General features: G+C 38.1%; 6 protein-coding genes across 6 annotated transcripts in view; 5 read left to right on the top strand and 1 right to left on the bottom strand.

Annotated features, from left to right (window-relative positions):
• Positions 1-154: 154 nt before the first annotated feature.
• On the top strand, positions 155-1,695 carry LOC108039761. The gene is made up of 4 exons (XM_017116848.2): positions 155-161; positions 984-1,066; positions 1,150-1,467; positions 1,528-1,695. Exons 1-4 carry the CDS (start codon positions 155-157, stop codon positions 1,693-1,695), a joined length of 576 nt encoding a protein of 191 aa, XP_016972337.2.
• Positions 1,696-3,218: 1,523 nt separating this feature from the next.
• On the top strand, positions 3,219-4,639 carry LOC108039814 (CLIP domain-containing serine protease 14D-like). The gene is made up of 3 exons (XM_017116901.1): positions 3,219-3,290; positions 3,581-3,809; positions 4,085-4,639. Exons 1-3 carry the CDS (start codon positions 3,230-3,232, stop codon positions 4,635-4,637), a joined length of 843 nt encoding a protein of 280 aa, XP_016972390.1. The 5' UTR covers positions 3,219-3,229; the 3' UTR covers positions 4,638-4,639.
• A 447-nt stretch (positions 4,640-5,086) lies between these two features.
• Positions 5,087-6,008, top strand: LOC108039760. The gene is made up of 4 exons (XM_017116847.1): positions 5,087-5,137; positions 5,208-5,525; positions 5,585-5,755; positions 5,955-6,008. The coding sequence occupies exons 1-4, from the start codon at positions 5,087-5,089 to the stop codon at positions 6,006-6,008; spliced, it is 594 nt and encodes a 197-aa protein (XP_016972336.1).
• A 575-nt stretch (positions 6,009-6,583) lies between these two features.
• Positions 6,584-8,059, top strand: LOC108039797 (CLIP domain-containing serine protease 14D-like). Its single transcript, XM_017116882.1, has 3 exons — positions 6,584-6,699; positions 6,986-7,169; positions 7,431-8,059. Exons 1-3 carry the CDS (start codon positions 6,639-6,641, stop codon positions 7,978-7,980), a joined length of 795 nt encoding a protein of 264 aa, XP_016972371.1. The 5' UTR covers positions 6,584-6,638; the 3' UTR covers positions 7,981-8,059.
• Positions 8,060-8,869: 810 nt separating this feature from the next.
• LOC108039759 lies at positions 8,870-9,600 on the top strand. The gene is made up of 3 exons (XM_017116846.1): positions 8,870-8,929; positions 9,001-9,318; positions 9,379-9,600. The coding sequence occupies exons 1-3, from the start codon at positions 8,870-8,872 to the stop codon at positions 9,598-9,600; spliced, it is 600 nt and encodes a 199-aa protein (XP_016972335.1).
• Positions 9,601-11,923: 2,323 nt separating this feature from the next.
• LOC108039807 overlaps positions 11,924-27,887 on the bottom strand; it is a 39,860-nt gene continuing 23,896 nt past the window's right edge. Inside the window, 8 exon segments of the mRNA XM_044462021.1 lie at positions 11,924-13,393; positions 14,060-14,185; positions 14,310-14,441; positions 15,260-15,771; positions 15,846-15,918; positions 18,515-18,631; positions 19,526-19,651; positions 19,752-19,980. Of these exon segments, the coding sequence (XP_044317956.1) occupies positions 12,461-13,393; positions 14,060-14,185; positions 14,310-14,441; positions 15,260-15,771; positions 15,846-15,918; positions 18,515-18,631; positions 19,526-19,651; positions 19,752-19,973 (2,241 nt within the window). The 5' untranslated portion in view covers positions 19,974-19,980 and the 3' untranslated portion in view covers positions 11,924-12,460.

Below are 27,887 nucleotides of genomic sequence, written 5' to 3'. Positions count from 1 at the left end.
CTTCCGCGATATTTAAGTTCTGAAGATAAGTTAGAAATTGGTTTTTATTGTACAACAGGTAAAATAAATCTGTAGCCAAATTGATCCACTTATATCAACCTGAGGGTTAAAAACCTGGTTTGAACTTTAAAATATTTTTAGGGAAGTTACTGTTATGGGTTGTAACCCATTCAATATTTTCTTATTCTCCAAAAAGATTTTTGTATTCTTCGCCGTCCTGATTTTTTGCAGAACTTTCCACTCAAAACAAACAGAGAAAAAAACATGCTTGAATATAAAAAAAACAAGAAAGGAAAGCTAACTTCGGGCGGAGCCAAAATTGAAATACCCTTGCAGAATATTCTGTAAATTATATTCTCCAAAATTATTCATATGATGCATTCTTAATACTCATAAAAAATCCCATGGCCTTTCCGATCAGTCAGTTATATGGCGGCTATAGGATATAGTCGGCCGATCCTTATGAAATTTGGTAGGTCGGATTAATTGGGCAAATATAAAACCCATATTATTACCTATGTGTTACTAAAACAATTAACAAAACTAAAGGCGTAATTCTAATATAGTAAATAATTACTATATCTCAAAGGAACATTTTGATAAACGGGAAAATAAAAATTTTATTTAATCTTATTATACCCTTGCAGAGGGTATTATAATTTTGGTCAAAGGTGTGCAACGCAGTGAAGGAGACATCTCCGACCCTATAAAGTATATCAGGATTGCGTCCTGAGTTGATATAAGCATGCCCGTCTGTCCGTCCTATACTATATAGGGTAGGAATATCTCCTTCACTGCGTTGCAAACTTTTGACTGAAATTATAATACCCACTGCAAGGGTATAAAAACTATTTCAATTGTCTGTAATTAATAAAAGTGAAGTTTTTAAAAGTATTTATAAATATTTAACATTATCATGCTAGAATTATCATAATAATCGATTGTTGTATAACCTTATGAAACAATAAGTCCACAAAATTTAGCTGCGTATCGGCAGTTTTTCACAGGTGCCCGGCCATGGATAATTTTTGGAGTCTCGATTTTATTTGCTTTTCTAGTCTGTAGTGTAAGGCAGTTAAATTAAATGATCAGAATTAGTTTCAAAATTAGTTACAAAAATAATTATAAATAATTTCTATATATTTTCAGGAGGCACCCTTTGCGAAAATGACAAATGCAGTCTGTAAGTCTCTTAATGAATCGTGGGTCGTTTTTCATTATTGTCGACTGAAGGCCTATTCCCGTAACAAGACTAGCTTGCATTTAAATGCAACCTTTCTGGAACCAACTAACAACGTTTTCGTCAGAATTAGGGTTATGAAAAAGGCCAATGGCTATAAGCCATTTCTGGTTGATGTTACAATAAATGGCTGCCAATTTTTGAGAAAAAATAATAATCCCATCTTCAAGATCATCTACAATATGATTAAGGATGTATCCACGGCGAATCATACCTGTCCCTTTGTGGTGAGATCGTCTTATGATAAATTTGTGACCTAAATTTTAACTAATCGTGTTTATTTGTAGGGCTTGCAGACTATAAGTGATTTCCATGTGCTCAAGATTCCCGTTCCACTGCCAACTGGAGACTACCTACTTTTAATGGATTGCATATTCTATGATAAGATGCAGTTCATTACAAATGTTTATTTAACATATGTAGAAGATTTATTAGAAACAAGAAAGGAAAGCTAACTTCGGGCGGAGCCGAAGTTGAAATACCCTTGCAGAATATTCTGCAAATTATATTCTCCAAAATCATTCATAATGCATTCTTAATACTCATAAAAAATCCCAACTTCCTAACTTTAAAAGCACCAAAGTTATATCATTTCCAATCGTTCAGTTATATGGCAGCTATAGAATATAGTCGGCCGATCCTTATGAAATTTGATATGTCGGATTGATTAGGCAAAAATAAAACCCATAGAAAATCCCAACTTCCTAACTTAACAAACACCAAAGTTATGGCATTTCCGATCAATCAGTTATATGGCAGCTATAAGATATAGTCGGCCGATCCTTATGAAATTTGGTAGGTCGGATTAATTGGCCAAATATAAAACCCATAGAAAATCCCAACTTCCTAACTTTACAAACACCAAAGTTATGGCATTTCCGATCAATCAGTTATATGGCAGCTATAAGATATAGTCGGCCGATCCTTATGAAATTTGGTACGTCGGATTGATTGGCCAAATATAAAACCCATAGAAAGTCCCAACTTCCTAACTTAACAAACAGCAGAGTTATGGCATTTCCGATCAATCAGTTATATGGCAGCTATAGGATATAGTCGGCCGATCCCGGCCGTTCCGACTTATATACTGCGTGCAAAGGAAAGAAGGGTGTGTGCAAAGTTTCAATTCGATATCTTTAAAACTGAGAGACTAGTTCGCGTAGAAACAGACAGACGGACAGACAGACGGACAGACGGACAGACGGACATGGCTATATCAACTCAGGAGGTGATCCTGATCAAGAATATATATACTTTATAGGGTCGGAGATGTCTCCTTCACTGCGTTGCACACTTTTGACCAAAATTATAATACCCTCTGCAAGGGTATAAAAACAAACAAATAACAAAAAGTATATATCACTAAAGCCTTAACAAACTTACTGACCACTAAACTAATTTGAATCTTATCAATACAGACTTCTTGATTTTGGGAATGATATGCACAGTTGACGGTGTAATGAATAATCTCCTCCGCATACTCGCTCAGTTTGCTTTTGAATTAACTTATTCTAATTTCAAAGACTACCCAAAATACGTAATTTATATAACGATTGTGGTGTAAGAAAAACATGTTTTTTAGTTAAGCTACTAGTTTAAAAACGTTACATTATCAAAATATATTATTATTCTACCAAAACTATAAATAAGAAAATTTTTGCTGATACGGTTTTGAAATTGGCACTCAACTATGGCGTTCCTTATTGTTATTTTTTGCTGTCAAAAAAATCCTACAAAAATTAAATAGTCTTTTTATTATCTCGTTAATTTAACGAAATTGTTTTTTGTACGAACAGATGGAAACTCCCATCCATCAAACAGAAGTTCGTAAAGGCCAACCTACAAATATTTTACTTATGATTCTGACTTATTTTGTTGATAAGTTTCTGGGAATTTACGTTTTATTTAAGTCCGACATAAAATCTCTCCTATAAAAAGCTCATGAACTGGAAACTAAGAGTCAGTTGTCGAGAGTAATCAAGCACAGTGATGAGGGTGATCGTTGCTGTTTCTCTAATCATTCAGATTGTCAGTGGGGCACGTATCCAGGGTAAGTGCTAAGTGGACTTTAGGAAATATCCTAGAAATCAAGAAAGTATCCTGTGCAAGGTGGTTCGATTGCAAGCAGTAAAAAAGGAAATTGACAGATCCTGAATTGCATTTTCCTAAATTCAACGTAAAACCTCTGTGTCTTGTTGAGTAAATTATTATTCCTAAATATTGAATATCTTTAATATTTATTATATTATAGAATCAAACTGTGTAAACGCAATACTGACATTTATTGACTTTGATATATTGGGATGCACGCCCAACTAAAAAAAATGATTTTATTTTCAGGTTCAATTGCGCTTCCTGGTCCTGATATTTGTGGAGGTGATGTCGTAGGGCACCGGATCGTATCAGGCAATAATCAGGTGATTGGCAGTGAGTTTCCCTGGTTGGTAGTGGTGCAGTACCGTCCTCCAAATGGAGGTGATCTGCTAACTCCGTGTGTTGGATCCCTGATCAATCAACGATACGTTTTAACAGCAGCCCACTGTGTGACAGCGTACGATATGGGAAGACCGTAAGAAATTGATCAATTATTTTTGGCCTAATTCGTATAAAAACTATAATCTTATTGGTCTTGAAATCTTTGGCTATTGTTATCTGTTAACTGTTAAACTGTTAAATTTATAATATTTATTTGTCTGCTGGAGAAGTTTTTAATGAAAACTTTTTATAGTATATTAATATTTATGCAGTATTTTTGATATTCTCTAGGATAATCATTTAATTTAATACTTTACATAATCAAGTTAATTCTAGTGTTTGCTCATTAATATTTTCTTTTTTTTTTAGTGTATCTGTGAGATTGGGCGATAATAGCACTCGTGTTGGAGCGGAATTTGTAATATTGGACATCGAAGAGATCTATGTTCACGAAGATTTTACCAGATCTAATTTCTTGAAAGATATTGCCTTAATCCGTTTGAAGAGTGAGGTTTCCTATTCGAAGAATATTAAACCTATTTGTCTGCCCTCGACTGTGGGCCAACTAAGACTGCGTGAAGGTCATCCGTTGACCGTGGCAGGATGGGGACTCTTAAACGACGTCCCCAGTACCAACAGGCAGTATGAGCGGGTCACGTATTTGGATAACGATCAGTGTCGTGCGAGATACTCACAGGTGGACATCGTCGTGGATCCAAGTCACATTTGCGCCGATCATTCCAGGGATACCCGCTGTATTTCGGATGGCGGAGGACCTCTGATGGCATACCATAATGGTGTTTGTGTTCTGCATGGAATTATGGCCTTTGGTGGACGTCCATGTGGTGTGAAGAATTTGCCTGATGTCTTCACGAACGTTGGTGAATATGACCAATGGATAAAGAAACATATGTGGCCGTAGTGGGAATTAAAATACGTTTTTATGTAACTTAAAACGTTTACAATAAATAAAATTATCATCAATGTTTTTATATTGCCCTTTTGTGCAACATTTCCTGTCATAGGTCACTCAGTGAAGGGTATCCCACCGTCGAGAAACTCGAATATAGCCTATAAATTTATAAATCAAATGAGCAGCTATAGTCCACAATATTTTCAAATTCTCCATTTTTTTGAGGATTTTATTGATGAACTTTCCACTCAAAGCTAACAGAAAAAAACATGCTTGAATAAAAAAAAAACTCGATCAATTGTCTGTAATTAATAAAAATGAAGTTTTTAAAAATATTTATACATATTTAACATTGTCATGCTACAATTATTATAATAATCGCTTGTTATATAAGTCAATGAAGCAATAAGTCCACAAAACTTATTTGCATATCGGCAGTCTTTCAAAAGTGCCCGGCCATGGATCGTAGAATTATAATTTTTGGAGTCTCGATTTTAGTTGCTTTTCTAGTAAGGCAGATAAATACTGATCAAAATTAGTTACAAAAAATAATTATAAATAATTTCTATATATTTTCAGGAGGCACCCTTTGTAAAAATGACAAATGCAGTCTGTAAGTCTCTTAATGAATCGTGGGTCGTTTTTCATTATTGTCGTCTGAAGGCCTATTCCCGTAACAAGACTAGCTTGAATATAAATGCAACCCTCTCGGAACCAACTAACAACGTTTTCGTCAGAATTAGGCTTATGAAAAAGGCCAATGGCTATAAGCCATTTCTGGTTGATGTCACAATAAATGCCTGCGATTTTATGAGGAAAAACAATAACCCTGTCGCCAAGATCATTTACAATATGATTAAGGATGTATCCACGGTGAATCATACCTGTCCTTATTCTGTGAGATCGTTTTTGATAAATGTGTGACCTAAATTTTAACTAATTGTGTTAATTTGTAGGGCCTGCAGGTGGTAAGTGATTTCCATGTGCTTAAGATCCCCGTTCCTCTGCCAACTGGAGACTACCTACTTTTATTGGATTGGATATTCTTTGCTAAGACGCAGTTCGTTACAAATGTTTATTTTACCTTTGTAGAAGATTTAATAGAAAAAACAAACAAACAACAAAAAGTATATAGCACGAAAGATTTAACAAACTTTCTCATCACTAAATTAATTTGAATCTTATCAATAGAGTATTAAATCATTAAACCTTTTATTTCGAAACACATGTTGGATATTATTCAGCTTGACACTGATTGATTTGTTCAAAAAGCCGTATCTTGAATGCTTAATATTTCAATAAGTTAGATTCGAAAATGATTTTTAGAATGCAACAGGTCTTCGACCATGCAGCTCAATTGATCCAATTATGTCGGACTGAGGGTTAAAACACCTGATTTTTTAAATTACAAACCTAAAAACTGTAATCATTTAATCAAAAATAATTTAAACATATTTAGCTACCTTCTTGATTTTGGAAACGATATGCACAGTTGGCGGTGTAATGAATAATCTCCTCCGCATACTCGCTAAGTTTGCTTTTGAATTAACATATACTAATTTCAAAGACTTCCCAAAATACGTAATTTATATAACGATTGTGGTGTAAGAAAAACATTTTTTTTAGTTAAGCCACTAGTTTCAAAACGTTACATTATCAAAAAAGTATTAATATTTTTCCAAAACTTTATATAAATAAGAGAATTTTCGCTGATACGATTTTAAAATTGGCACTCAACAATAGCGCTCCCCATTGATTTTTTTTGCTGATAACAACGCTGTCAGAAAGATCATACAAAAATTAAAAAGTCTTTAGATTATGTTGTTGTTGTCAATGGCGCAACTACAAATATTTTACTTATGACCTTGACTTATATTGTTGATAAGACCGTCACCAAATCTCTTCCAACGCCTATAAAAAGCTCATCCATTTGGAAACTAAGAGTCGGTTGTTTACGAGAACACCTAGAACAGATCGAAGTCGAGTGTGATCAAGCACAGTCGCAGTAAAATGAGGGTGTTCGTTGCTGTGTTTCTGATTATTCAGATTGTCAGTCAGGCATTTGTCCAGGGTAAGTGCTAAGTAGACTTTGGGAATCTTCTTAAAAATTTTAAAAAATAAAACCAATCAAAAGTATCCTGTGCAAGTTAATTTGATCCCAAGTATTTCAAAAATTGGCAGATCCTGATAAATTAAACGTAAAAACTCCGTGCCTTTTTGAGTAAATCGAAGCTTTTATTATTCTTAAATATTAAATATCTTCAATACGATACGTATATTTTAGAATTAAGCTGTGTGAACAAAATTCTGACATTTATTGACTTTAATCCAACTAAAAAAAATAATTTTATTTTCAGCTTCAATTGAGCTTCCTGGTCCTGATATTTGTGGAGGTGATAGTGAGTTTCCCTGGTTGGTAGTGGTGCAGTACCGTCCTCCAAATGGAGCTGATCTGCTTACTCCGTGTGTTGGATCCCTGATCAATCAACGATACGTTTTAACATCAGCCCACTGTGTGACAATGTTCGATATGGGAAGACCGTAAGAAATTGTTAATTACTCTTGTCCTGATTCATATACAAATTATCTTATTGGCCTTGAAATAAATTTTAGTAATTGTTTATATGTTTGTTAAATTTATAATTTGTATGTGTCTGCTGGAGAAGTTTTTAATGAAAACTTTGTATGGTATATTATTATTTATGCAGTATTTTAATATTCTCTTGCATAATCATTTAATTTAATACTTTATATAATCAAGTTAATTCTAGTGATTGCTCATTAATATTTTATTTTTTTTAGTGTGTCTGTGAGATTGGGCGATAATAGCACTCGTTTTGGAGCGGAATTTGTAATATTGGATATCGAAGAGACCCATGTTCACGAAAATTTTATCGGCGAACCTAATTTCTTAAACGATATTGCCTTAATCCGTTTGAAGAGCAAAATTTTTTATACGTGGAATATTATTTGTCTGCCCCCGACTGTGGGCCAACTAAGACTGCGTGAAGGTCATCCGTTGATCGTGGCAGGATGGGGACTCTTAAATGACGTCCCCAGTACCAAGAGGCAGACTAAACTGGTCACGTATTTGAATAACGATCAGTGTCGTGCGAGATACTCACAGGTGGACATCGTCGTGGATCCAAGTCACATTTGCGCCGATCATTCCAGGGATACCCCCTGTATCGTGGATGGCGGAGAACCTCTGATGGGATACCATCATGGTGTTTGGGTTCTGCATGGAATTTTGGCCTTTGGTGGACGTCCATGTGGTGTGAATAATTTGCCTGATGTCTTCACGAACGTTGGTGAATATGACCAATGGATAAAGAAAAATATGAGGCCGTAGTGGGAAATAAAATTTGTTTTTATGTAACTTAATATGTTTACAGTAAATAAAATTATCATCGAAATATCTGCCGACCTAACTTTATAAACGGAGAATTTACTTTGCTTTGCATCTAGCGATTTTATATTAAATACTGATGTCAACGACATTTCCTTGATGGTCCTATTTAAGTACTAAAAATGAGTTGGAAATGTAGCCGAATTGATCACTTATGCCGGCCTGATGGTTAAAACACCTGGCTTGAACTTTAAACTATTTAAATTTCAAACATACAAATTTGTATTATTTTATCAAAAATAAAAGATATAATATTAAAATACAAAATTATGATTATATAAAAAAAAACTGTTACCATACAAGGACAGACAATTACAATGATTTAACCTTGACCGACAACGTTTTCCTCGTTCATTATTTATATATCTAGACTAAATCATTCCGATTGATTTTTAAAGTTTACCGTATTTGGGTTGTAATCCATTCAATGTTTTTATATTGCCCTTTTGTGCAACTTTTCTTGAAATAGGTACCTCAGAGACAGGTATCTCACCGTTGAGAAACTCGAGTATGGCTTTGTGTATAAATTTATAAACCAAGTGAGCAGCCATATACTACGATGTTTTTTTATTCTCCAAAAATATTGTTGTATTCTGCGCCGTCCAATTTTGTTGAAGAACTAAAAGCAAACAAAGAAAAAACAGGCTTGAATATATAAAAAAACTTGATCAATTGTCTGTAATTAATAAAAGGAAGTTTTTAAAAATATTTATTAATATTTAACATTGTCATGCTACAATTATTATAATAATCGCTTGTTATATAAGTCAATGAAGCAAATAAGTCCACAAAAATTGGCTGCGTATCGGCAGTCTTTCACAGGTGCCCGGCCATGGATCGTAGAATTATAATTTTTGGAGTCTCGATTTTAGTTGCTTTTCTAGTCTGTAGTGTAAGGCAGATAAATACATGATCAAAATTAGTTACAACAAATAATTATAAATATTTTCTATGTATTTTCAGGAGGCACCCTTTGTGAAAATGACAAATGCAGTCTGTAAGTCTCTTAATGAATCGTGGGTCGTTATTCATTATTGTCGTCTGAAGGCCTATTCCCGTAACAAGACTAGCTTGAATATAAATGCAACCCTCTCGGAACCAACTAACAACATTTCCGTTAGAATTAGGCTTATGAAAAAGGCCAATGGCTATAAGCCATTTCTGTTTGATATCACAATAAATGCCTGCGATTTTATGAGAAAAAACAATAACCCTGTCGCCAAGATCATCTACAATATGATTAAGGATGTATCCACGGTGAATCATACCTGTCCTTATTCGGTGAGATCGTTTTATGATAAATGTGTGACCCAAACTTTAAATAATAGTGTTAATTTTTAGGGCTTGCAGATGTTAAGTGATTTCCATGTGGTCAAGATCCCCGTTCCTCTGCCAACTGGAGACTACCTACTTTTATTGGATTGGATATTCTTTGCTAAGACGCAGTTCGTTACAAATGTTTATTTTACCTTTGTAGAAGATTTAATAGAAAAAACCAACAAACAACAAAAAGTATATAGCCCGAAAGATTTAACAAACATACTGACCAGTAAACTAATTTGAATCATATTATTGGAGTATTAGATCATTAAACCTTTTATTGACACAGATAACCGATCACATGAATACTAAAAATAAAAGACATTTCTTCAAAAAGCCTTATCTTGAATGCTTAGTATTTCAATAAATAATGATAAAAAGCTGAAGAGAAATAAAATGTCAATTTTTGGGCCACATTCATTTCGTGTTTTCTGCGAACTGTTTTATATAATTATACTTATTAAATAAACATTAAGCATTGCTGTATTAAAATCATCCATAGTATCAATTATTATGTCTTGTAATTGTTTTTTAAATGCACACCTATTATTTCGTTAGGCTTCCGATATCAAAATCAACAATAATGTTGAAAAACAATTAGTTTAGTTCTGTTGGAAGTAGAAAGGAAATTTGAATATCATAGAAATGTTTATTTTAACTTCGTAAAAGATTTTGAATACAAAATCACATACACAAAACTAATGTTTTTCAAATAACTTAAAAAGTGGTACATTATTGAAAATATTCGTTGAGCTTTAATTCATTGGAAATCGAAATTGTTCTTTCTTAATATAATTTATAACTAATTTATAGTTATAATTTATACTAGGTCTAATGAAATATTTTGTTAGCTATTTTATCTATTAAGAATTACTTAAAATTTTTTCTAATGTTACAAAGTATTAAAAACTTTCCTCTCCAATTAAATGACCAACAATAAAAAGCCGAAAAATTATACAGCCTAATAACTTCTATGTCACGGGAGTTTTGTATAATTTCCGCAATTAATTTCCGTCATTATTTGTTTCTGAAGCCTGCAAACGGTTCCATTGCAGCACATGATACTTTGATACTTAGGCCATCCGCAATTAGATGAACCCCAATTAGTGTTAATCAAATTAGGCAAAAACCATGGAGGAGAGATTCGTGGAGCAGGAGTGCGAGACCAAATGGTGCACAATCCAATTCCCGGCAGGCGTCAAATTATACAGAAAACTCAGATGGCGAACAAATGGGAATCAAGAAAGAAAAAGGAAAAGTTGACTTTCATGCGAAAAGTTTTTTCGGTTGTGCGGCGTGAATTTCTGCACCGAAAATTTTCATTGGGGGCAATGTGGGCTATTCGCGGGGGCGCTGTAGGCGTGGTCAGACGCCAAACACCGGCGATTATTGTTACAAAATGCAGCGAGGCGTGTAATTTCTCGGTAACGAAAGAAACGCAAAAGAATCCACATCCAGATTCAGTTTGAGATTCAAATTGCCAAAGAAACCAGTGGCCCTTGGGTGGTGGAGGGGGGTGGGGAATGCGGCTTCTGAAAATTGTTTTGCGAAAATTAGTTTTCAAACTTTTCTTGTTCGTTTATCTTGCATTTTCCGACGGTCTCGTCCTTTCTTTTTTTTGTGTTTTTTTTTGCCTTCGTCCCAGGCAAATGAAAATCTAAACGCAGTATGCGATATTAATTTGCATTTGGGCCTTGTTGTCATCTGGGGGCAGTGGGATTCGTGGAAGCTCGGTGGCACAATAAAAATCAAATTTAAATAATTTTTAATTTATTTAGCAACGGTTCGACCGAGTTTCGTTGGTATTTTTTTATGTAATTGGCATTTCTGTTGTTGTTACTTTTTAGGATCCATTTGTTGGCTTCCTTTTTAAACGGTTTCGTCGTAATTGCCATGAAATTACCTTTTGAGTGAGCCAGAGCGGCAATTTTTGCAAAGCAGTGGGAAAACAAACTTTATGCAAATCGTTTTAGTGATATTTATTTATTTTGATTTAAATCCATTTTTTTTGTTTTGCGTATTCAATACATACATTACTTATTAAACATCTCGCGTTTAAATAACTAAAAATAGACGTACTTAAACTGTAAATTTATTTTGCATTAACTATTACATTACTTAGCTACAAATTAAAAATGATTTAACAATAATGTTCACATCAACCGACTTAAATTCTTGACAATCACAAAGTTAGGATTTGATTTTGATTCGTAGAACAGTGAGTAATTTGGTATACGACTGCAGCTATGGAACTAGAACTATGATTAACCACAACGCTTTAAGGTCCGCCAATATCAGAGACTACATTTGATCCTTATACGGTAAGGAATTGAGGAGGAAGTGATTTCGAATTTCTAGCAGGATCTGAGAGGAAAGTCTGATATCTCTTTGTTTTATTATATCCTTGGGTTTCTGAGTGCACGGCAGAGGTCAACCACGTTGACCTAAACCATTTACAATCTATTCTATATTCGATTAAGCAGATGCACACGCACAACACCCAACAATTATGATTAATTTATGTATATATGTATGTTTGGCTGGGAAACTTAGGGTATCACAAACATTGAATGAACACTTACTATGGTTAACATCTGCTTAATTTGGCTGATTCCGATTGGAGGGGCATAGTCGTAAAAGTAGCTTATGGAAGGCAAAAGCTTAAAGTAGAAAAAGTAACAGTCTAGCTAATCAGATTTGTAAATTAAAAAATTCAAAGAAATTATTGCCAATCCCATGCTTTTAGGGGTCTTCATAGGCTTTGCATTTTCACAGATTTTATTAGATTTAAATTTGTTTAATCAAAGGAAAGTAGCTGATAATGGAAAATGGCATTAACCAAATAAGCTACATTTAAAATAACCTATTCCAGTGGCTAAATAAGTAAAAATTCTAACATTAAATGAAGCCAAAATTTCTGTGAAACTGAAAGCCCGACTCGCAGTTCTTAAGCCTAATAGACAACACACATATTATGGTTTGCTCATGCGATATTATATAGACACTCACACGCACATACACCTAATGAAGCTTATGGATACTCGCTCGATCTCACTCCCCAATCCCCGCCTGGTTGGACCTTCCCCCCTGGGGACTCCCAATCCTACTTGCGGTACTCGGCCAGTGGAAAGCCGGACTTCTCCGGCGGCGGACTGTGGCAGGCGGCCCGAATCCGGCTGAAACGCAGACTGCCCGTGTGCGGATGGGTCCTAATCTTGGCCTGCTGGTGCAGCGGATGGTGGGAGCACTTCTGGGCCTGGCGGGCCAGCAGCTGGCTCTTGGCCAAGATCACATCCTCTGCGTACTAAATGTCCGGAATGCTGCGCCCACAGGCCAGTTTGCCGGAGGACTCCAGATCCAGGACTCCCCCTCCATTGGCGGCCTTGCTCTTGGCACAGTTGACATCGTGGAAGAGGTGCTCACACAACTTGGGCTCCGAGTTGGAGAACTTGCCCAGATCAACGGCCGTGGCGGCCTGGCTGAGATTCAGATTCAGCTGCAGATCGCTGGCCTTGCTGAAGGAGGTGGTCTGCTGCTGGTGGTGCTGCTGCGGCTGGTGGAGCTGGTGGACCAGGTGGTGGGTGTAGGGCAGGTGGGGCGGCAGGTTCTTCTGCATGGCGCTCAGATTGCCAGAGCTGACGGTGCGCTCCAGGATCTCGCCCCAGTACTTCTCGGAGAGGCCCTCGATGTCGGGCCGTGTGGCAGAGAAGGCCTCCGCCGCCTGATGGCCATGGATGCCACCGCCCATCGTGCCACGGATGTACTGTGAGGCACTGCGGCTCAAACTGTTTGCCCGCGAGCGGGCACAAATGCCCAAAACAGAGCCACCAATGGAACTGGCCACTCCTCCTCCGCCTCCTCCTCCTCCTCCGCCACTGCCTGCTCCTCCGCCACTGGCCGAACCTCCTCCTCCTCCTCCTGGAGGTCGGGATGATGGCGGTTCCGGGGGAATCGGAAGCGTTGTGATTTCGAAATCGTTAGCATTGATGTGACAACAGCCTGATTTGTGCTCGGGCGTATCCTCGTGGGGGAAGCACTGAAACAGAGAATGGAAAAAGGGGGAGGACATCATAAATTTCGACTCGCACAAAAATTAATAAGGATTTTAAATTCGCATTTATTCCGGCACAGCACAAGGTTGTGCCATAAATATTCCACGGACTGACCCCCGGGTTCTCCGGAAGTAAATCATGCAACTTGACTGCGTTTACCCAAAATAGAATCAAGGATTTTCGGGGATGGGGGCCATGTGGATGTAAATGCCGTTTTGGATTTGCTCTTTCATAATTCAAAATCACTTTGCAGGACCTGTTATTTTTGTTGCTGCTGCTGCTGTGTCTGTTGATTGTTTACTTTGCCGGAGCCAGTCTGCCAGCTTCCTGGGGCTTACACCTTCGGTTTACGGATTTATGGGGGTTTTCCCAGAGTTGGGAGCACTCGCATACATAGCCGTTTTTGTTCTCGCAAAGTTGTCAGTTTGCATCCAGAAAATATGCGAGCTGCAGGATGTGCACTTGGGTGAAATACCCATATTTGGGATTCGGGGAGGTCAATGAATGTGCGGCTGGGGTGTTTGGAATAGGGATAAGCGAATCAATCAATCAGGGCTTATGACAGATTTGCTGCTGAAACAGACACTGAACATCACTTCGGATCGGAGATGCTGTAAATTAACCCCCGCAAAAGCAAAAGGCAAACTCACTTTGTTGGGCATCAGTTGACGACTCAGTCGGCGGAAATCGGAGTTCAGCAGCCAGTACATGAAGGGGTTCCACAAACTATTGCTCAGTGCCGTCCAGGTGACCAGGAAATCGAGGAACGGCGGCAACTGCAGGTTAACACAAATAACACAGATAACACAGAATGTCACAAAATCAGAACTGATGAACCAGACGTGGCCTCATTACGTATGCGCCGCGTTGTACGCAATGGAAAGCCAATGGGACACTTGCCTTGGATCCAGTGCAGGCAGTGACTATCTCCTGAATTGTCCACGGAGTGACCATCACAATGAAGCCCAGCGAGATGGCAGCCATCGAACGTGAGGTGGATCCGCTCGAGTTCTTCTCCTGGATGGGAACAATCTGGGCCAATATGTGGGGCAATGCAATTAAAGAGGTAACAATGTTACAATTGCTTCATAACATATTTTGATGATAAGAGGGGCTGACTCACTCCCCTCATTTTGTTCAATATATTTAACCTAATTTTTGCCTTTTATATTTTCTCCTTTCTTTTTTTGTCATTCTTTATTTGAAAGGAACTCATATTTATATTATATTATTAAATATTCCCAGAAGGCGTAACCGAATCTACTTTCATTTTAGTTGCTGCAAAACTATAGGAACTTAATTAATGCTGTTTTATTGAAATATGTAAAATTAACAATAAACTCATAACTTATTTGAAACTTCCTATTTCGATCTTATTGATTGCATACAATTTTTTGCAGAAAATGAACAATGCATAATTAGAACAGCGTTTATATTATGTTTTAATATTCCTCGTTTAAAAAAGCGGAAATGATATCAATCTAATTCTGGAACTTAGATAAAAATGTAAATGTATAAGTAAAAAATTGAACCTAAAAACATTAAAATTCTCATTCAACCATTTTAGATTTCTTTTTTAAAATATTTTTAAAGGTTAAAGTATAACTTTTGAAATTTAATTTGCTAGTAGCTATTACCAAGTGAAATTCAATACTTATTTATAAGCCTGTCCTAAAAACGAAAAGTCTTTAAGTTTTAAGTATGCATACGGATAGCTTTAACAATTTGTTAGCCCGTGCAGCCAAAGCCAGTAATATTTACTGCTAAACTTAATCCCCAACTCGCTCGCTTGAACAAACTGTTTTGCAGCCCGCCTCCTTTTGGCCCACTTGGTTCACTTACGGACTCACCTTTTTGGTAATCTTGTTTGTCATGTTCGGCATTCCGGCCAGTCCCATGCTCATGGCCATGCCGAGATGGCCCATGGGGTGGCCATGGTGGTGGGGGTGGCTTGGGTGGTTTGGGTGGTTTGGGTGGTTTGGGTGGTTTGGGTGGCTAGGGTGGCTAGGGTGACCCGTGTGGCTTGGATGATGAGGATGGTGCGAGTGGCCGTGGTAGAGGTGCGAGTGCAATCCCGCCTGCTGATGGTGTTGCTGCTGCTGCTGCTGTTGGTGGTGTTGATGCATCTGCAACTGCTGGGCGGCGGTGGGATGGGGATGGGGATGTGGGTGGTGGGCGGCGGCCGTGAGCGGCATGGTCGGATCGTTCAGCCGGAAGCGGCTCATGTGGAAGCTGGAGCCGTAGCAGTACATCAGCACCATCGTCGTGGGAAAGTAGAGGGCGCACGTCGACAATATCCGATACGAGGGCTTGCTGTAGAAGGGCTCGCAGGCCATTAGCCCCGTATTGTTGAAGTAGTAACCTGCGCATAAACATATACGGTTTGACGTGTTCGAGAGCATATTGATGGCTGGCTAATCACGATGGGGGGCTCACCTTTGGGCAGCACCAGAAAGCCAAACACCGTCAGACTGATAATCCAGGTTAAACTCAGTATGGCAACACAACCCTGCAAAATGAATACACAATTAGTGGAGCCCATTTCCGCCAGATGTGAATTGATTTATGACTGGCGAAGCGGTTGAAAGCACGTTTCTGGCGCAGTTCAGGAGATATGTATCAAATATCAAGCCGAAATAACATCTGTTCGGGGCTATTATTGGACATTAGGTGTTTCGAGATTCGGTGTTTAATAGATTGAAAACATATAATGGTGGGTGCCACAGAAATCACACATAAAGGTGTCTAAAAGTATGCAACAGTTCATTGGATATCCTGAATCCGAGGTTTATTTATTCATTGCATACTTTTAGACACCTTTCCAAGCGATTTAAAAACTTTAAAGATTTTAAAATCCCTAAATGTTTTACATATTTTATCCTACATAATTTCTACTTCAGTCCCAAATTTATAGAACTTAAATGTCAACTTTTGTCTCATTTAGGAATATTTCTTTCATCTGACAATCAGGAACGAACCAAAAAAGACCCACAAATAAATGAAAATCTTTTGATTATGTTGAAAACATTTGGTGAAGGGTGCTGACCACAGAGGGAAAGCGATACTTCCGTTTTTCGGAAAAGGAAGAAGTGCTGCCACAATCGTAACTGACTGACTGAGTTACTAAATGCAGCATTCTGACAGGGAAAATGGAGGAATACTGTCCTGTCCCTCAGCGGTTGCCACCTGCACAAAATGAAAATAGCCCTACCATCCAAAGTGCCAAAAAGTCCTAGCAAAAAAACGGAGAAACAACTTTTGTCTGTGTCTCTTTGAAACGGACCATGGCTGTGATTCATTTAATTTACGCTATTATATTTAAAACTTTTGCCAAGCGGAAAACCAACAGTCTGAGGGGCCAAACAATAAGGGAATATTTTTTGAAATGTAAACATTTTATTAAGCTGCAATGCCGAAGTTTTTCGTAGAGCACATCCCAGTGGGAGTTTAATTAATACGGGCACTCGGAAAATTCACTTACAATTATTAGTTTTGAATTTTAAAATAATTTTATTACGAAATGTGATTGATAAATTAGTCAAAGTTTAAGTTATACAACCGAATTCGTTCGATTTATTTAATATTTACTTCTTGCTTTTACAAAAAAAAAGTCATAAATTGAAATCATTTTTCAAGACTGCATTTGAATTTATGGCACTTTTAAAAGTAAGTAAAAACGAAAGTCAAAAGTTTCTGATGCCATTACCAAGTTCCACCGAGCATTTCTTTTTCTTGCATTTAAAGTATTTCCCATTCAGCATCCATTTATTAATTTTCGACAGTCCGCACACTATTTTCACAAAAATGGGGGCGTGGCAGTGTGCCAATTTCGCCCACTTGCCCCATTTTGGAGGCCAGATGGCCAGAAAAAACGCAAATGGCGCCGATTTTTGAACCATAAAAAATTGCAGAGCAATTTTATGTAAATTTATTTTTCACTATTGGTATTTCTCTGTTTCCCCATTGTTTTATTAAGCCTGATTGTATTTTCTTTTATTAGTTTAAGATACAACTTTTTCCAAAAAACCGAAAGACAACAAAGAAAATTGAAACTTAATCTGGGGGAGAAAGCCATTGATTACATTTTGAGAAATTGTTAATGCTCTTTTTTCTTTTTTTCTAGGAATTTAATTCAGTTGTAAATAAATATGTTAGTTTTTTAAATGATTTTTACGTGGGTTAAGTTACTATAACATTTTAACTGAGCGATAAACTCGATTAAGGATTATAAAAAACGACACCTTAAACATTTTGGTATTATTTGAGTATGGTAAATTTAAGTTCCTTGCACAAAAGATTAATATTTGACAACAAATTGTTAAAATGTTTAAAAGTCCGAAATGTTTAGTTTTTTTCGTAATCCAACCAATTTATATTGCTTTTTTTCATTTATTAGGTACAAGGACATTTGTGATTCGGTGTCCCTAGCCTGTCTTCTAGTTGTCTTTTTGTTTACAGTCCGGGAGCCATAAATCAGGTTGCTGGGGAATGGGAAATAGAGTTGCTGGCTCGTTTGCTGCTTTTTGGCCCTGCCTGCGGTTTCCGTGGGAGGTGCCGCTTCATTTGCCTGCCTTCGTCCTGGAAAAAGGACTTTGCTGTGGTCGTCGCCCCTTTGCCGAAGTCATTGCGCGTAAAAAATCTCTAGGCCAACTTTTCCCTCCTTTTTTTTTGTTCATCCTCATTTTATACACTTTTCGAATGTCTATACGACTTGGCTCTCGTATATTTTTTGTTGGTTTTTGCCAACTCTGCTTTTTCATTCTTCGTGATGCTTTGTTTTGCACTTGCTCTTTGGCGTTTCCCCCCTCTTACCAGTTTTGTTGTTGCTTGTTTAATGACTGTCAAGCAGCTTAAAGCCCATTATCCTTATTTATGCCTGCGTAATTGGCTCGCCAACCATATTGTGTAGATGTTGTTTTCCTCCCATTGTTATAGTCGATTTTTATTGGCGCGTGATTTCTTGTAATTACGCCAACGCTTTGTTTATTGTCCTTGCGCGAGCATAAGAATAATAGGATAAGGATCGAACCAGCGCGTGTCTTATCTGAGTAACCCGAAAAAGAATTCCCATTCCGATATCTATATCTATGTATATAGAATCTTACCTTTTTGCTCGAGTGCTGGTAGTAGCGGCGCGGATGTAGAGCACACATATATCTATCGACGGCCATGCAAACGAGGATAACGGCGCTCTGCTGGGAAAGCGCGCCGCGCAGCAGGGCCTGGAAAATGCGGAAAATGCGTTAGTGCTAGTTTAGAAGTTTATTATTTATATTATGGCTTTTGGCCCCAAAACTTTTCCGCTGTCCGAGGCGAAATGAAAAACTTGTAATGGAATTTTTCTGCCGGCGTCCCGGCTAATACGTCGAGATTATTAATCGTCAGTATGTGTTGAATACCAGTGAGTTATGCGGCGAACGCGTGTATGTTTTGCCAATAACCTTACTGGGGCAATAAAAAAGCTCATAAGTTTTAATAGAAATATGAATCGAAAATGCCAGCATGACAAAACTATTTTTATGCCCCGCCGCGTTTTAGGGAACAAGCTATGAATTATTACATAATAAATCAAAAAATCTTAGATATTTGAATTCATATTATGTTAGTATGAAGTGAATTATTAGGTTATTCATATTTTTTTTATTTTTATACTTTCATTTGGTTGGGTTAATTAATTTTAGTTAAAAGAAAAAACCCTTTATTGAAATTCCTTGAACATGCATATTAATTTGAGTTTCTTTAATCCTATTAGATCTTCAATAATAAAGTAATTTCTTTTCGTGCATTTGTTAATTAACTAATTAAAAGGGTTAACTGGATATTTATCGAATAATCAGCAACTGGGACCATGTTATTCACCACTTAATTCTACACACACTTGAATATGTTTACATTAGCATTACACATTGTTCCGGCTGATAATCGGGCTTTCCCGTTTTCATCTCCGCCACTTATGGCCTTCAATTACCGTGCATTGTGAAGAGAGAGTTAATTGACCGCATTGGGCCAGCAACAACAACAGGAGGAATCCCGGTATTCTACAACAAATTATCGTACTTCCGCCCCACCTGTTGACCCTGTTACCTCTCCCAGCCCCAAAACCACCCAAAACTCACCTGTATCTGACAGAAGATCTCTCCGTACGGCCAGCAGTGGAACAATGCGGGCATTAGACCAAATGGTGTAATTAACAGACCAATTGTCAGGTCATTCAGGGCCAGTGAGGTGAGGAGATAGCGGGGCTGCCAAAGGATAAACACAGGATACAATGATGGGGGGGGATGTTACTCAGCCACCTGACTCATCCACATCCATCCTGGGATGAGATGGCTCCCATCTCACCTGTTGGTGTATGTAGGCCGCATAGCGACGATTGTTGATGACGAAGATGACCAGGCAGTTGGCCCCGATGACGCCCAGTGTCAGGACCAGAATCAGTACCGCCTCGATGGTCTCCGCGATCCCAATGTGTGCGATGAAGTTGTGGCCGGAGTAGCGCGGATGCGAGCAACTGGAGTTCTTCACGGCGGGCGCAACCAGGAGAGAGCCGGTCTTTAGATCCATGGCAGGGCTGCAAGAAAGGATGCGGAATAAGACAGGGTTCTTATCAAAAACCAGAGTAATTTTATTTAAGCAAAAACTACCTTAAATGTTTGGTTATTTTAATTCCCATTTATTGATTTTTTCTTAAATTGATTTTATTTAAAGTTCACAAATAAGAAAAGTAAAAAGTAAGTTGTTGGTCATTTTGTCTACAAAAGTAAATGAAGCAATTTTCTATTATATACCTTTTTGCCAAACAAACAATAACATTTTCTATTTAAAAAAATTGTAATTTAAGTATAATAAATTAGATTTCCTTTTTGTCTCTTTAAGGTGTAGCAATTCTAAGCAATTAATATATTATATTAACAATTAGAATGAAGATTTTCATTTGGTCTTGATAATTTGTAATTACTTAATTAAGTTGGTGTTAACTGTTTATTTCAAAATCTACATAAATAAGTAAATGAAAAATAAGTTGATTTTCTTTTTCATAATTAAATTGTAAAGAATTTTCAATCAAAATAATACAATGATGACCTGCATGAGTCACAAATTAGCTCTACTCCCATACCAAAACAATGTTAATAGGCTTATCATATTTTCGCTGTCGCCTAGACATGTGTATAAATTAGATGAAATTGTCTATATGTCCTGCGACCATTGTGCCGTCCGGCCACAAGGCCCAGTGCGCCGTTTCTTTCGGAGATGCCTTCCGTTTCCGTTTCCCCGGCGAGGAATGCAAAATGCCGGCGATTTGTTAGGCCATAATGAAGTCAGAGCATGTGAAAGGGAAGCCGCGTTGACGATTTATCAGGCGGAGTCCTCGAAGGGGAGTAGCTAAGGCGACAGGATGAGTCCTGCCGACGAAACCGCAGTGTTGTCACTCCGCCGGAGTGCTCTGCATAGACAATGGCGTAACAATGGCCCAATATGGCGGCACATCCGGTTGCCGCCATCTTCCCCCCGAAAACAGCACAGTGACATAATGAAAGCTAACGGTATAATTGGATGGCTTGGGCATTGCCGGCATTGTTCGCAATAAATCAAAATACTCCCGTCAGAGTCACGTTGATATCTCCCTTTGGCGATCCCTCAGCGAATGAAATCTATATAGCGCGGTGAAAAATGTCTTGTGCAGCGAGGCAGTGGCTTTAAAGAGTTTTCCCCCTACCCATTTTCCATTTCCCACTTTCCGCATTTACCGCTTCCCACCCCCGCAACTGTCGCCGTCTGTCGTCTATCTGTATCATTTGTTTGTTGTCGCATCTCTTATTAAGTTTCGCCACGCATACGGAGCCATATATATATGCACTATATCCCCGAGCTACCAACCGAGATCTGCGCCTTGATTTATCGCGACCCGTCCAAAGTCGCCAGAGAGTCGGGATGTCGCCCGGCCGCTTGGTTTTATGCTAAGTCCACAAATCACCGCATGATATATAACCGTGCCGCAAAACATTAAGCTCACCCAATGGCCCCGATGTCTAGATTTAGTACGCTAATGTGTCTCGGTTCAACTTCAGGTTTTTTTCATTAACAAAACGTTGTGCTGGCGGCAATAAATCCTTAACTTTGGCTGAATCAATTAGGATCTGGTTAGTGAGTGGTATCCGCCTTAACCGCTTCAGGTTTCCACTCGTCATGTGTGTGTGAGTGTGTGTTTCGGTTGTGAAAACCAATTTCAATTTCCAAGTAATGAAAAGAGGAAATTCGCTTAATTCCTCGCATTGTTAAGTCTAGCGTAATCGAAGAGTAGCAACTGCAAAACCAGAAAACCCAGAGGAGCGACAAAGCGGAGCAGAGGGCGAAGGTCCTGGTGGAAAAAAGGATACCAAAGGCAGACGCAAATGCGAAACCGCGTAATTGTTTTAAAATGCACAACGAAAATGGCAATAAATGGCAGATCCAACTGGTGAAGCTGGTAACTGGTAACTGGAAACACAATCCGGTCATGGGGCAATGCCATTAAAATAAACGAAATTTCCATGCCAAATTTTAGGGATATTCGGCGAAGGGAAAGCGGCAAATAGTTATCAGGATGGCGCGACCGCAGCTCCGTGAACCCAATTCGATGACATTGCCAAAGACAAATGCAGAATAAATAATTTAGCTGCCGGATTAGAGAGCCGCAATCCGCTTTTGAATTTACACTCAAGTAACTGCCATTAGTGGCGAACTGTTGCATATCATTAGGCGCCACCGCAGATTTGCAGCTGCAACTGCAACAGCAATTGCAACATCAACTGCGGTAGCAACTGCAGTCGCCCCCAATCAGCGTCCATTGTGCATCCGCAGCATCCTAATCCGCAGCCAAAGTTATTGCAGTTACTTGCCACTGGATTTGGCCAGGATGAAAATAACAACTCGCAACGCACTCTCGTCCAACCGCTTTTTGCCCAGCCAAATGGCTAAGAAATGTTCAACCGTTTCACGGCAAACTGGGCACCAGGTTATCCTCTGCACTGGGAAAAATGGTTTCTAACATTCTAATTTTTAAGCAGAAAATCCATCTCAATTTTAAAGTAATATGGAGTAATTAATGCCATGCTTTAGTATATATAAGTGGAAGAAAATTTAGTGGTAGATAATAGCAGAAAATGTGTGATCTTATTGTAAATCCTGGAGTTTCATCTTAGATGGTTTATTCCAAAATCAAAAGGCTTAATTTGTATTTCTTTATTATTTGGTGTATAAAAATAAATTTAAATATTATCAAACATGCAAAATTTCTACTTCTAGAGCAACGACGGAAAACTCAGAAGAACACAAATACTATAAAAAGTTAGAAATCATTTGTTAGATCAAAAAAAACCTCAGATTTTGTGTCTAAGATATTTTAATTTTGTGATGGAAAGCTTATCATTTAGTGACCTAGTTTTTTTGAGATTAATAAATAAATGTTTAAAGAGAATTTACTATTTATAGTAATTTCATTTAGCACACTTGCAGTGCGGTGTATTCACCCCCGAAAAAGGCAACCTCGAAAAAGGGACACACCGAAATTGCTGGGCATAAAAAACAATGCCACAGGAGCAGAACAGCAGAACACCGACGAGCAGAAAGGACGCAGGATGCGGGGGACCGGAAGTGGACAGGGGTGAGGGGAAGGGACACCACTTCCACATTCACAGTGCGTTTTGTCCTCCCAAAGGACTCGTGTGTGTGTGTGTGTGTTTCTGTTTTGGCCCTCTGTGCGTGCGTGTTAATGCACGAAACCGTAACGCCAGACAGAGAGAAAAAAGGGTAAAGCCAGCCTGACGATGCATTTCATGCACATTTACACTGTGGAACCGAAAAACTGGGAGAATAACACCAGCAACTCAGATCTTAAGCCAATGCTGACATGCCAGAAAGAGTGTGTGCTTGGCAGCAGCATTTCGCATGCAAATTTGCTGCTGGGAGAGTATCCCATTTTCCCTTTTTTTTTTTGGTTATTTATAAGACTTGCGTTGAGGCCACTCACTTGGCACATGGGTCGAAGCTGATTTCGTTTGACAAAATGCCCCAGCAGCCACCCGTTGACTGATTGCCACGCCCCAAAAAACGCCCACCAGCTTGGGAACATGGCAAGTGCTTAAGCGAGATTGTGGCGAAATGTGGATTCTGGCTGGGAATTTGAGTGCTCAGCTGAAGAGCTGGCCTAAATTGACTAGTTAAGCCACAGATTTTCCAAATTGCTCGACATTGTCAACTGGTTTTGCTTAAATAATTTCCCATTGATTGAGTTGAGACACCTGGAAATGCGTTAATTAATATCCTGCAGATGTCATCTGCCGCCAACGTGTCGTATACGTGTTGTAATCAACACAAGAAAAGGCAAATTAATTATGAAATGAGTTTCATAAAGGCAAACATTATGCGTATGTCACTCTGTTATGTCAAGCTGTGTTTACTTTTAAATAATAAGTGATTGCTTAGCATCAAGTCAAGATGTTGCCAACTGAAACATGAATAATTTGTAGCTACTTAAAAAGCTCTTGGCAAAAATTAAAATAAAAAGTGGTATTATTACTATTTAAAAGGCGCTTTGCATAAATTACAAAGTCACTGTCAGGCAATAAATACATGTAAATATGAAATTCTATTTGAATTGGTTCCTTTGAATATTACTCTTTCAAAAAAGAAGTGTTCAGTCTGTTCACGGGATTTCCATTTGCACCGCTCGATATGCAAATTGAAACTTGTTTCAAGCACTTCCTTTCTGCCGTGTGGAAAATGCATGCAAATGAATTAAATCACATTAGCTCTTTTTAATGGGGTTACGTGCCCAAAAACTGACGGCTGATGCATACGAAAATCAGTAGCATATTAAATTATTGATTCAGAGCCAAATAATAAACATTGAAATATTATTGCTGGCCTGGGTGATACAGATTCGATTGGCATGCAAAGTGGCTTCTGTACAAAAGAAATATACAACAAAAAAAAGGCAGAGGAACATTCACGTATTTAGGGCGGATACAAAAGTTTATAAGCCAAAACGGTGCAAACGGAATTTAATAAATACGTGCAAGGCATTTGTAATTTTTATTCGCACTCGCAAAGCATTTCGGCATTGCCATAGAAGCTAAAAAACTTCCCAAAATAATCACCCGCTTGGCTGCAATTAAAGAGCTCCCCGCAGCCATAAAGTGAATCCCCTAAGAACACACTGAATGTGTGTGTGTGTGTGTGTGTGTGTTTTGGGTGTGTATTTTTGGGTAGTCCTGGGTACAACTTTTGCGTTTGCCATGCGTGGTCACGTACACGTGAAAATGGCGTAAATGTTTTAAAAGTTGCATCAAACTTGTTATGAAGTATTTGCCCCACAGAAATGAAAGGAGCAACCATACACCCCCCTTCTCACCTGCCCACTTATCCCCCGAAGTCACCTCACAACTTGCCAAGAAATTGCAATGCATGTGCGACCGTCGAAAGAAATTAGCAGCAACATTTTTGGGCTTCAAGAAGGAACTTAGACTTTTTGTGTTAATGGAAAGCTGGCAAAAATCTTGAAAAGGTTGGCAGTGTCAATTTAGTTGTTATAATTGTTGTAATTTCTATTGAAAAATTTTCATTTGTTATGAATTAGGGTAGTGGTTTTGTGCCTAAGAGATTTAGGTATGTATATTAGAGGTCCAAAATCAGTTTAGAAAATAGAACATTGATAAATCGCTTATATTTCAGTCATTAAAAAAAATTTAGATCAAGGGACGATTAATATTCTGTATTTATTTAAACAATACTTGCCAAAGGAAAATTTTAGACATTCGGAAGCTACAAAACTTTGCACATTAAACCATAATTTTCAGAAATAATTAGACATATCTAATAACCCTTATGCTACTTTAAACTTAACTTTGCTAAACACTTAAAACCTTGTTTATAAAGTTTATAAATAAAATCTTACTATAAGCTATTGATTTACAAGTATTTTTACATATTCTATTACATGTTTCCATTAAATATTTTGGGGAATAAGCCCCAACTTACGTAGAAATTTTCTTAAACCAACAAGGCTGATAAAACTTTGTTCATGATGTAAATGTTCAACATTTTGCAATGCGCCGTCAGGTTAAACTGCAATGCAAGTGCAGAGGAATAGGCCAGGAAAATCGGCAACCGCAATGACAACACAGTGTACAAAGTTATCTTTGGCTCCCGGGGATCGGGTTCATGTTAGTTTTCAAGTACGAAATAAGTAGAGTTTCCCGTGCCGGTTTACTTTTCCCAGCCTGTGGCGGCACACGCAGGTGAAAATGGTGAGGAAAATGGGGGAAAAGCCCTTTCGGACAGTGTTTCTTTTAAAGCCACTACATGCAATTAAGGCAGAGCCATTGGCATTTTTTTTCGAAATTATACTGCCTTTGCCAGACAGTGGAGATTATTGACAGTAAATGTTAATTAAGGTCTGAATCGGAAGTAATTTTTCCCTTTCTCGATTTCTTGGCTTTTGAGCCGTACGATATTAATTCCCAACACATTCGGCATGTGTTTTCATTAATTAAGTGTGCGGATTGCAAGCTGCACTTCAGATCTCTTTCCTAATTATGATTTCTCTGGATTTGATTGGTTATATCCTTTCAGTCGTTTGCCAAGGCCTCAAGTCGAAGGATTGAGGACCGCCTTGAATTAAAGCTTAATTGGAAAGTAATTAAAATGAAAAATGCCTTAAAGCCCGTGTTCTTTTGTTTGGCAAAACAATGGGGCGCCTACATTTTCTTCTTCAGACAATGAAAATAGTTTTTCACCAGCGGACATTCGTCGTAATAATTTTCAGGCTGTCAATATAAATAATTTTTAAATTGCCAGCGGCCTCGCTGCATTGTGAATTATATTTTTTAAATTTATGCATTTAATAAATACAGCATACTGCACTTTATAACGCATTTTGACTGATTTGATTCCGTCGGACAAATTGGAAAAGTAAGCCAATGGCAGGCAATCATTGACAGATATGTAATTTGTATATTAAATGGGGAAATCCGAGTGATGAGCTCCGGCATAAATGCTCCCTCATTTGCAGCATTCGGCACCATTTTTAATCCGTCCGAAAAGGGCTTAAATGGCACTAATTAAGGGCAGGACATGTTGGATTGGCTGGCAAGATGAATGTCCGCAAATGCGGCAAAGAGAAGACCATTAGTCATGGGAATATGTTGGCCGAAAAGAACATGGAATTCGGGAACCCAAAAAGTGAGGGGGTACAAACCCCTGATTGAGTTCACTTAACACATATCGTTTATTCAACGACCTGGAATATTCATGTGTCTAAGGCTTAAGCAAAGTATTATGGAATTACAATCGGCAATTATGTGTATTGTTTATTTGGCCAGGGTAATTTTAGTTGTTTGCGATAATTACAAAAGGTCTCCTTTTGTGTACACACCATTAATAAATGCAGTTTGTGATCGGCTTTGGCTGGTGGATAAATAAACGTTGGTTTATGGTTCCCCTATATGGTTTTTGGTGATTCGAGTCGGTCTATGCATTTTGCCAAAGGGCATTTTGGTAATATTCAAGTGGCGTCGTCTGGCCAAATGGCCTGTAACCTTTCCGAATTATATCCGCCTGTACGCAATTTCACGATTCATCGCGTGCCAGACGTGGAAATATTTCAATCTGAGGCCTGAAGGAAAATCGTGAATTTTCACGATTGACGACATGGGAAATATGACTTAAAACGCAGGACTCTTTAAATACGGTTGGTAATTAAAACAGCAGTCGCTCACACTTCACTGCAGTGGCTTCCATGTAAATTCTCTCCTCTTACATTATTAATAACTCTCGAATATTCATTGAAAGTCAACGAAATTCGGTATGCTGCATTCAACTCGGATCGCATCGTATCGAATCGAATCGAATAAATTAAATGTCAACATGTGTCGAACGCTCAGCACTTTGGTCACTTAATCACGTCGAGCGATTTCCCAATCGACTCCTTGAACTCCTTTGGCAAAATGATGAATGCGGCCTTTCAACACGACCAGTAATCTGATGGCATAATCCATCCACCATAGAACATATTTACAAAAGCCATCGCTATTTGCTGTTTCCTTTTTTGAAAAGATCGCATTTGCGTTTAGCGGATTTGGAATTCAGTGACAGACAAACCGTAAATATTTGCACCACATTGAATAACGAAACACCAAAACAGCAAAACAGCAAAACACAAACAATGAAACATGTATCCCGGGAGATTAAATGGTGACCAAATACATACGTAAGGCCCCTGGACAAATGCCACTGCCCCTGTGGCAACAACAGGTTGAATGAATATGGCCAATTCGAAACTAAAACAATGCCGAAATATTTACCGAACAATAGGCGCATTAGCAAATACCATTTTATTGTGTGACTTTGCCATTTCCTGCCTCGTGGCAAAATTCAGCGCCCCTTTTCGCACTTTCGGAACATTTTATAGATTGACTAAACAACAATGAACATACGTGG

Source organism: Drosophila rhopaloa, unplaced genomic scaffold (genome assembly GCF_018152115.1).
Source record: "Drosophila rhopaloa isolate 14029-0021.01 unplaced genomic scaffold, ASM1815211v1 contig_115, whole genome shotgun sequence".
NCBI lineage: Eukaryota > Metazoa > Arthropoda > Insecta > Diptera > Drosophilidae > Drosophila > Drosophila rhopaloa.
The sequence above is the reverse complement of the archived record's forward strand: the minus strand, read 5'-3'. Positions and strand labels throughout refer to the sequence as shown.

What these genes read in the sequence shown, in the direction of transcription:
- LOC108039814 (XM_017116901.1), top strand. Translation starts at nt 3,230, where the DNA reads ATGAGGGTGATCGTTGCTGTTTCTCTAATCATTCAGATTGTCAGTGGG. An exon ending in CAGTGGGGCACGTATCCAGG is followed by an intron (nt 3,291 to 3,580) that starts GTAAGTGCTAAG and finishes TTTTATTTTCAG; the next exon opens with GTTCAATTGCGCTTCCTGGT. An exon ending in GCGTACGATATGGGAAGACC is followed by an intron (nt 3,810 to 4,084) that starts GTAAGAAATTGA and finishes TTTTTTTTTTAG; the next exon opens with TGTATCTGTGAGATTGGGCG.
- LOC108039759 (XM_017116846.1), top strand. Translation starts at nt 8,870, where the DNA reads ATGGATCGTAGAATTATAATTTTTGGAGTCTCGATTTTAGTTGCTTTT. An exon ending in TTGCTTTTCTAGTCTGTAGT is followed by an intron (nt 8,930 to 9,000) that starts GTAAGGCAGATA and finishes ATGTATTTTCAG; the next exon opens with GAGGCACCCTTTGTGAAAAT. An exon ending in ATCATACCTGTCCTTATTCG is followed by an intron (nt 9,319 to 9,378) that starts GTGAGATCGTTT and finishes GTTAATTTTTAG; the next exon opens with GGCTTGCAGATGTTAAGTGA.
- LOC108039761 (XM_017116848.2), top strand. An exon ending in TTGCTTTTCTAGTCTGTAGT is followed by an intron (nt 1,067 to 1,149) that starts GTAAGGCAGTTA and finishes ATATATTTTCAG; the next exon opens with GAGGCACCCTTTGCGAAAAT. An exon ending in ATCATACCTGTCCCTTTGTG is followed by an intron (nt 1,468 to 1,527) that starts GTGAGATCGTCT and finishes GTTTATTTGTAG; the next exon opens with GGCTTGCAGACTATAAGTGA.
- LOC108039760 (XM_017116847.1), top strand. Translation starts at nt 5,087, where the DNA reads ATGGATCGTAGAATTATAATTTTTGGAGTCTCGATTTTAGTTGCTTTT. An exon ending in ATCATACCTGTCCTTATTCT is followed by an intron (nt 5,526 to 5,584) that starts GTGAGATCGTTT and finishes GTTAATTTGTAG; the next exon opens with GGCCTGCAGGTGGTAAGTGA. An exon ending in AAACAAACAAACAACAAAAA is followed by an intron (nt 5,756 to 5,954) that starts GTATATAGCACG and finishes AATGATTTTTAG; the next exon opens with AATGCAACAGGTCTTCGACC.
- LOC108039797 (XM_017116882.1), top strand. Translation starts at nt 6,639, where the DNA reads ATGAGGGTGTTCGTTGCTGTGTTTCTGATTATTCAGATTGTCAGTCAG. An exon ending in CAGTCAGGCATTTGTCCAGG is followed by an intron (nt 6,700 to 6,985) that starts GTAAGTGCTAAG and finishes TTTTATTTTCAG; the next exon opens with CTTCAATTGAGCTTCCTGGT. An exon ending in ATGTTCGATATGGGAAGACC is followed by an intron (nt 7,170 to 7,430) that starts GTAAGAAATTGT and finishes TATTTTTTTTAG; the next exon opens with TGTGTCTGTGAGATTGGGCG.